Raw genomic sequence first — 9253 nt, 5'->3', positions numbered from 1 at the left:
TTTTTTCAAAGCACAGATGGTTGCATAAGGGTTGCTAACATAACAAAATATAACAATTACAATTGTTGAGTCGCTATTCCAACAAGATCGTAGCCCTAAACAGATTAACATGGGAAAAGGTGAACCTTTAGAGCTTTACGGAATATAGATGAAGTAACAGATTCCCTAATGAAAGTTGGAAGATTGTTCCAAATCATTGGCCCAGCTTCACTGAAAGCTTGTTGACCCAGAACTTTGTTTGCTCGGGGAACATTCAAGCGAGTGATGTCAAGTGTGGACTGAAGAAATCGTGGAGGAGTGTAATGTTACAGTAAAGTAGAAATATATCGAGGAGTAGTTTTGTTCAAGCATTTTTAAAAAGACCAAGAGCAATCTTATCATTTACAGCAACAAGTACATCGCAAGTACCCTTTCACTCAATCCTGGGTGATGAGAAGCAAGTACAGTTCCAAGTGTCTTTTAAAGACACGGTACACTTTTGGTAATTGTCAAAGACTAGCCTTCACAGTTGGTGTTTCTCAACATATAACAGACCTGTGAAAATTTAAGCTCAAACGGTTGTCGAAGTTGCGAGATAATAATGAAAGAAAAAAACACCCTTGTCACATTGTCGAAGTTGCAAGATAATAATGAAAGAAAAAAACACCCTTGTCACACAAAGTTGAGCGCTTTCAGATGCTTGATTTCGAGACCTCAAATTTTAAATCTGAGGTCGCGAAATCAAATTTGTGGAAAATAACTTCTTTTATCGAACATTACTTCAGAGGGAGCCGTTTCTCACAATGTTTTATACTATCAACCTCGTTACCAAGATAGGTTTTATGCTAATAATTATTTTGAGTAATTACCAGTAGTGTCCACGGATTTTAACAAGGGACACAAGTGTCTCGACAGGGATTCAAACCCATTTTCTAATAAGTCGGCCATCAGGGCTCGAGTCTGCTACGCTAGAATTCTTGGCTATGACATGCAACTTTAAACTGAAGTCCTTACACCTAAAAAGATGTTAGCTTATTCCTGTAAAATCACATGTTAATTTTGCATCTTTAATCTACCACTAAATACAACAAGAAATAAATAAGCCAATCACTCGATGATTCTTCACTAAATTGCCATAACTTTTGACTTTTATAACAGGACATTAGTAACAATTTAGCTTTATCTTTAGTTTATAAACTTTCTTTTTTACGACTATCGTCATTATTTCTTTTAGTTTGTCTTTTTCTCTTTCCATATACAGGTATTAATTAAATACAATAGCGCGATTTATATAAAGCAAAGAAAATGCAAATACACTTGCTACAAAGGTAAACCACTGATAAATGAGTTGAAAATTTCTACCAAAGAAAACAGTTTCAGAGTCCTGTAAGATCATGGCCCCAATTTCAAGGCTCTGCTTACTGTAAGCAAATAATCATCGCTTACAAAAGCAGAGAATTTCGCGCTTACATCAAGCATATTTCACGGGTTAGCAGGGAATTTTTGCTTCGCATGTTGCTTTGCTTCTTCGCATGTTTCTTTATTATTTTTTTAATAAACATATTTTTTTTTATTAAGCAAAAGTTCAGCTTACACAGCTGGAGCAGAAATTCGGCGCTTGCACAGTAAGCAGAGAATGGTAATCATAAGAGCAGGGCCCAATTTCATGGCTCTGCTTACCTCAGAATTCTGCGCTTACGATCGGGATTCCCTGCTTACGTGCAAGCCGAATTTCTGCGCTAGCCTTGTAAGCGTAGAATGCCTGGTAACGTGAAGTACGCACGCGCAGAAGCCAAAATTCGCCGCTCACCCGTGAAACACGCTTGCCGTAAGCACAGAATTCCCTGCTTCCGTAAGCGCCGATTCAGTGCTTACGGTATAAGCAGAGCCATGAAATTGGGCCCTGACTTTGGTGGTAAGCAGAACCTTGAAATTGGGCCCCGCCCGTAGTCAGCATTTTAAGTTGATTCCTTTGTTGCAAAAAAAACCACATGCATGACGTAATAAGTTGTCGTAACCCTTAAAGACAGTGGACACTATTAGTAATTGTCAAAGACCAGTCTTCTCACTTGGTGTATCTCAACATAAACATAAAATAACAAACCTGTTAAAATTTGAGCTCAATCGGTCAACGAAGTTGCGAGATAATAATGAAAGAAAAAAACACCCTTGTCACAAGAAGTTGTGTGCTTTTAGATGGTTGATTTCGAGACCTCAAATTCTAAACTTGAGGTCACGAAATCAAATTCGTCAAAAAATACTTCTTTCTCGACAACTATGTCACTTCAGAGGGTCCCCTTTCTCACAATGTTTTATACCATCAACCTCTCCCAATTACTCATTACCAAGTAAAGTTTGATGCTAATAATTATTTTGAGTAATTACCAATAGTGTCCACTGCCTTTAAGCGAATGTAAGTGAGCTTGTACCGTATACCTTCACATTACCTGAACTGCACTACAATGGCACAGGGTTCAACAAGAATGTTCTCACTTGTAAAAAAGATACACTGTGTGCAAATGATAAGTAGGCCAATAAGACAACGACCTTCGATACTTTCTTGGAAAAGCTGATCTTTGGTTTTCAATTTTTGTGTTTCGTTACATTTTGTTCCCAGTTTTAATTCTAATCTTTACACTGTCGAGAGAAAAATAATAATACAAAAACTAAGCAAGTCCAGGTGCAATAAGGTGTAGATATATGGACAAGTTTGGTCTCTAAGAAACCTCTTTGAGAGGAAGTTTTCTAATTCCGAGTATCAATATTTTCTTAACAGAAGTATCAACAGCAAGCAATTTATCACACATAAAAAATAACTATTTAACTGTCAATCTCACAAGAAAGAGAGTCCTTTACAACTTGACACCAGGACTTAGTTTCATAAAGCTGCTCAAACACAAAAGGTAGCACAGCAACAAAATGATGCTTATCGGTAAAGGTTACCAGCCAATATCTCATCCCATGTGTACAATCTGTGATTGGTACCCTGCTCATTTCTGCTTAGCAGACAATTGCTAAGCAATTTTCCTGCTTCAGCAGCTCTATGATATTGTGCCCTGATCATGTCTTACTTACGCATGATTTTTCTCAAACTGAATTACGGTGGAAATTTATATTTGTTTCGGAACAGTTTCTGAATGTCCTCTTTTTTGGGGGTTGGACAACTTGGTTGAAGTATGTTTACATCAAAGCACATGTACTTCCAAATATTGTTTGAAGCTTTGCATGGTGTGGAGAAATAAGAAGAAACTATAAATTAATAGTAACCTTGCGGGTACAACTATATGTGTAAGTCTCTTTTGAGTGAGTGTTGGCTCTGAAAAGAGCCGGTTTGGTCACGACGTTTTGCGAACAGTATACTCTACTCGTCTTCTACATGTCCTTCTATTGTGTTGTGGCAATAGGAGGGCTCATCATTGTATACCACATACGGGAGGCACGTCAGAGACTCTTGCATGCCATGGCCAAACATTGGCTGTATATATGTGTCTTACTGCTCTGGTTTGGCCGATTTACGGTGCACACATTCCATATTTTTCTCAAAAGATGACAACAAAATCTGTATACATCTTATGAGAACGTTTATTGTCTTTACTTCGTTGAAATGACGATTTCCTTGTGACAACGATTTTCTCAGTAAAAATTCTGAAAAAATAAAACTACAGACAGGCATGGCATACTGTCGTGAAGTGGTTAAATCTATTTTAAATTACCAAATGAGACAATCTTGCAAACAACTTGTAATATCTCTAAAAACAAGTCAAAGATACTAACATAAAGCCCTCATTTGTGTGCTCGCACTATAAGTACAATTAATACTTAATCTCTGTGAAAATAATGACTTGTTGTTACAACTTATGGAACACACTGACAAACACGCAAACATGTACCAAGTGCAGGGAACACTAGTTTTAAATCTATCTTTTACAAAGCAGATATTTTTTTGTCTCTCTTTTAAAATGTACATAATGTGCTGTGTACATTAGTGCTTGCTATATCATACATATATGTAATACTCAGACCAAACTTTTCATACGTCATTAGTTTTTGTCTTTTGTTTACAACCGACCATTAAATTGTGGTATTTTATGTCATGTGTAGAAAATGACCTCCGGTATTTGTCCGTCCTCCACGGACGTACCGTTGTTGTTGCCAGATGCATATGTGAATTGAAACACTACTTTACCATTGGATACAGACTCGTGTACCACCTTCCTCATGCCCTTTGTGCCATAGTGGGAGTCTGGCCCCTGTGAAGGTAGAATAACAAAACAAAGACAAAATTAACAGACGAACTTCATAGACTCGTAAAGTCTGCTTGCCTTAGAATAATACCTAGTTCTCGTACAGCGCATTTCACAATAACGTCTCATTGCGTTTTACATTAGTGCCCTGGTCATTGGGCCAATCTTTTTCAGCTCCCTGGGGATTACACAACCCTGAGCTGCTGTGGCTCTTTCATACTCAATATCAACCTCTACCCATTTATACCCCTAGGTGAAGAGGAGCAGCTCAATAACAAAAGTGTCATGACTTTCGAAGCAACAACTACTCTCTGATCAAGTACAGTAGTTGTGCAGTTTTTATGTAATTAGTTATTCTTTTACTTAAGGTGCTTCTACAACCCCTGTTTATACTTCAGAAAACATACAAAACTCCTGCTAGACTTACCTTCAAGGTTGCACTAGCAATGTAACTGATGGAGGGCTGTACTTCGATCGGCTCTTTGAACATAACCCTGAAGGTAGACTCTGAACCATCACAGCTGAATCCGGTATCATTCTGCCCGAGAATGACGTCAGTATCGCCATGAATTATCTGTGAAGTGAAATAGTGGATGGTCAATTACCCAACTTAAAAATTCAATTCAATTCAATATTTATTGTCAATAAAATGGAAATTTTCTTGTCAAACATGATCATAACAGTACAAATTGGTTTTTCTTTAATTACAGAACAACAAATTATACTGAGGTAAAACAATATTTACACTATGAAACTTAAAACTGTACATTGTATTTATACAAGCGTATATAAAAAAAAATTACTTCATAAAAGACAACAAGAAAGGACAAGAAAAAAAAAGTTACTGGCTGTCATTAAAAATACGAATAGAATGTGGTAGAAAATAGTTGAAATATCTATTGGTTCTGCACATCAGACTTCCAGGCACAGCAGGCATGGAAATTAATCTTTGGGAGGGCAAGGAGATTTTCATTTAGCAAAGGGCACATCCATTGGAAATTCTTTTAGTCTGTGAGAAACTTTTAAAGGGGGCATCAAGGCCAAGACTAGGGGGCAACAGAAGCAATGGCCTCTGTTGCCTCTGTGAAATTCCAGGCCTGCACACAGTGGCTGCAAGTAATGACCTACTTCCAACTCAACCAAAAAGGTCAAAGTAAAAACATGACCTGAAATGACATTTTCCAATGTTCCCTTGTTTTAAAAAAGTATCTCAGACAAAACCAAATTTTAGTTTCATTATTTGTTCATATTTATATAAAATTCAAGAATTTGTTTTCATAAAAAATTCAGCAACACCATGTTTGGTATATGGTGATGTTTATACAGAATCCAATGGTCTCGAAAGGGTTAATACTTTAAAAGGTTATCTTCTCTATTTAACCTTTGAGTTTTAAACTAAAGAACATACATACATGTGTTTATCAGCTATGTCATTTGTCATTATCACTACAGCTGATAATTCTGTACAGTCTGTGTATATGGGGCCCGTGGTATCATATCCTTAAGGGATTTATTTATTTAGGAATAAAATGAAGTAAGACAGGCTTGACTTGAACTTTGCCCATCAAAATAATCATTTGGGCAGGGTGTGCTCAATGACATTTGTACTTTGTTTAGACTGTGCAAGTCTTGCATGTACATAGTGTATTCAACAACAACATTTATTTCCATTTCACAAAATTTATTACAAAGTAAAGATTGGGACCCAACAAAATGCCCCAGTTTGTTTCCTTCATGTGTTAAAGCAATGTATGTGGGAGCAAAGTGGTCGCAAAAAAAATGTTCAAATGAGTACGAGACAAAAACAAATCACAAGTAAAATCAGAGTGTATTCAGATTGATCAAGTTTTGCTTAAAGCCCTTTCATTCTCTGAAGTTATAAAATAAAAAGTTATTGTTTATCAAAGTCTCTCTCTGAACTGATCAGAAGATAGCAAAATTAAAATAAACAAATAGTACAAAGAATTTTTTTAAATATTATAATAATTAATAAACGGCTTTATATTGTGCTCTACAAAGAACACAGCGCCTCACAATTAACAGAAGTAAATCCAAAGAAATTACGAAAAATGTTAAGCTGGGAAAGGGGCGAATTTTGAGTTAGCAACTCGAAGGTCGCAGTAGATGCCCCTTCCCCGATAGCACACGACAGCTTGATCCATGATTTAGGGGCAACACAAAATAATGGACAGTCACAAGCCTTCCTTTTGGAGCTCAGTGACATCAGAAGAGAGCGACGTCTAAAACAAATCAACACTGGAACAATAACATCCCAGATTATAACAGCATCGTTGGAATGCAAAGAGAATTTGTAAAGGACTTTACCTGAATATTGACTGCATAATCTGCTGGGCCATGAATGGAGCCGTACAAACCAAACCCAACCACAAAAATACGTCTGTTTACCTGAAATCTAAATGATGGATTTAAGGAAACGAGATAGTATCCATTAATACATGTACTCTTTTATTCCCTTTTAACACAAACACATTATGCATACACTTGGTTTAAATAGCATTCTCGTTGAAAGTGCTTTCGCTCAAGTAGCTGTATAAAATAAGACGTTTCTTACCTAATCCTGTCGCTAGTGCCACTATACCCCCATCTACTCTCAGCCTGTGCGAATCGATTCACAGTCTGCTCCTTCCCTGTCAAACAACATCTTGGGTTGGAAGGAAACTCGGTGGAGGGTTTAGGGTTGACTGTAAAATGAAGGAACAAGCTGACGACTTCTCTATCTGTAAGAATTCCCGACTGGGCGGGACCGCTCGCAAACTCCTCCACAGTCATCAAGGGAAACCGAATCAACTTCAGTGCGTTCCCGAGTACTTTGCGTTTGTTCTCAGAGGTGGCCGGGTACTGCTGTCTGATGGCTTCATGCTCAGCCCACCGCGAGATTGCGCTGAACAATTTGCTCTCGCGTATACCGAGGGTGTCGCGCTCAAGGACAACGGTCAGTGTATCAAGGTCTATGTCAGTGAAGCCTTCGGCCTGGAGTCCCTCTGTGGTGTTCTTGTCGATGGTCTCCAGACAGAGGTTTGCAAGCTGTGGTTCGTCAAAGAGTCGCGCCTGCGTCAGGAGCATGAAGGCATTGTCCGCGCTCAGATTCTTCTTTAAGAATTCAACACAGGCCGATTCGAGCGCTGGAACGGCGTATTTCTTGGCGGTGTACAGAGTGGTCATCACGCTCTCCGGGCCGATTTGTACCTCATCCGAGTACAAGAATCGCAGCAATGCGAGAAAAGCCGCCGGTTCAACGTCGGGGAGCTCTACCTCGTTTGATGTGGTTGCCATCCCTCCATTGAACATGGCATCGAAGACGGCACTCCCAACGGACAAAACAAACTTGTGGGCCGGGATCCGCTGAGTATTCATCCCTTTACCAACGAGGAAATGAACATCGCTGAGTATCTCATTGTTGAACATGAATGCAAAGCGTTCTTTCACAGACGTCTTGCTTGACTGCCAGTTGTACTGGATGGCCTCTGCTCGTGGCCTGACTGTAGGTAGAGGAGCGACTGGAGGTTGAGAGGGGACAACTGCAGCGGATGCCCACTGCTGTAGGGGCTGCTGAGGCAGTTGCGGCAGCTGCTGTTGTTGGGGTTGCTGCTGCTGCGGTTGCTGCGGTTGCTGCTGCTGCTGCAGTTGTTGCTGCTGTTGTTGTTGTCGCTGTTGCAAGGGATGGTTATTTCCGTTTAGTTGACCATTCACCTGACCATTAAACTGCCCGCTAAGATTCCGATGTGCACCAGCACCAGCCATTCTAGCCTCAGATAAACATTAGCAGACAAACTTCTTCTGAAAGTAAAACACAGGAATATTAAAACTCATTGATAGCAAACTTACAAAAAGTATTTTATCTTATTTACTCAACAAGTAAAATGAAAATCCAACCATCCTTTAATACTTAATATTATTATGATGGAAAAAACTGTCCTCTACTGATGATCATATTGAACAAAAATACAAATAATGTATTGGGAAGAATTGGACTCCCATCCCAGTCCATGTCAATGTTATTATTCTGCACACATGAAAAGCATAATGTGAGGTCTTTATTTATATTATCATCACTTCAATCAAAGGAATTCTTACCACTATTTGTTTAAGTTTTATCACTCGCTCACAATTCACTGACGACAGCCTTTGAAATTGAAGTTTAAAGTCAAGTCAGTGAGTTGGTGAGTGGCAGTTTACTGAGTGTTACTGTTATTTTGTGGGTCCATTTTGTGTTTGAGTTTTGACTCTTGCTGCTTGCCGAGTCACCGAGCGCGAGGAAAGTGCTTGTTTACAATATTATTTTATTTTGTTTAATTATAATAAAATTTAAAAATATAATAATTGGATGTAGATTTAAATATAAATTTAAGTGACTACTGCGGTTACTCAAATCTTACATGTTTCTGTTGTCGGTAAGCTGTAATTAGTAGGCTGGTGAGAGTGGCTCCAGGGATTGCAACTATTGAATCCCGATACCGAGAAAATAATTGCCCTAAAATTTATCACGGAATGAATGCAGCCCAAAATACCCTTCTCTATTGGAAAGACAAGTTAATCAAAAATAAATGTCCCATAAAACCGAGCATTCCTGTGCCTTTTCTAGCCCTTTTATTATCAATATGCAAGTAAAAACTCCTGTCAACTCTATAACATAATTAGGAATGATCAAAAATTTGTAAGTTAGAGGATAAAACAAATTACATACTTGTTATTCAGGAAAATTCCCGACTTAATCTCTGCACTCGGTCCGGATATGTTGAGATAGTGTCTACGAAATACGCATGCGCAAATTCATTAACCTCATTCTCACACAGGTCGATTAAAATCCTAGGCTGTAGAACGTATACAATAAAATAACCCGACTGGTGAAAAACCGTAGGGCATTGTGTAGCGGATCCGTTCTAATTCTACGATAGCACGAATGCATTTCGGACCCCGCGAAGTGTTCACAATATTATGAAAGTATAAGTATGCAAAATCGTTGTCATTATACAAATATTATGACAAGCTATAGATTATTAATATTATAC

General features: G+C 38.4%; 1 protein-coding gene across 2 annotated transcripts; it reads right to left on the bottom strand.

The window, feature by feature from the left end:
* Positions 1–43: 43 nt before the first annotated feature.
* LOC139941556 (BTB/POZ domain-containing protein 1-like) lies at positions 44–9009 on the bottom strand. Of its 2 annotated transcripts, none has more exons than XM_071938111.1 (5): positions 8929–9009; positions 6796–8021; positions 6549–6636; positions 4651–4797; positions 44–4229 (listed from the first exon to the last, which is right to left on the bottom strand). In XM_071938111.1, the coding sequence occupies exons 2-5, from the start codon at positions 7983–7985 to the stop codon at positions 4071–4073; spliced, it is 1584 nt and encodes a 527-aa protein (XP_071794212.1). In that variant the 5' UTR covers positions 7986–8021; positions 8929–9009; the 3' UTR covers positions 44–4070. The 2 variants fall into 2 exon arrangements, with proteins under 2 accessions (XP_071794212.1, XP_071794213.1); XM_071938112.1 differs by having other exon boundaries at positions 6796–8018; positions 8929–9005.
* Between the last annotated feature and the right edge of the window lie 244 nt (positions 9010–9253).

This window comes from Asterias amurensis, chromosome 9, assembly GCF_032118995.1.
Source record: "Asterias amurensis chromosome 9, ASM3211899v1".
NCBI classification, from domain to species: Eukaryota; Metazoa; Echinodermata; class Asteroidea; order Forcipulatida; family Asteriidae; genus Asterias; species Asterias amurensis.
Note: the sequence above shows the minus strand (reverse complement) of the source record. Positions and strands in the feature narration are given on the sequence as shown.

What these genes read in the sequence shown, in the direction of transcription:
- LOC139941556 (XM_071938111.1), bottom strand. Translation starts at nt 7,985, where the DNA reads ATGGCTGGTGCTGGTGCACATCGGAATCTTAGCGGGCAGTTTAATGGT. An exon ending in ATTATGCAGTCAATATTCAG is followed by an intron (nt 4,798 to 6,548) that starts GTAAAGTCCTTT and finishes TTCACTTCACAG; the next exon opens with ATAATTCATGGCGATACTGA. An exon ending in TTGCTAGTGCAACCTTGAAG is followed by an intron (nt 4,230 to 4,650) that starts GTAAGTCTAGCA and finishes CTACCTTCACAG; the next exon opens with GGGCCAGACTCCCACTATGG.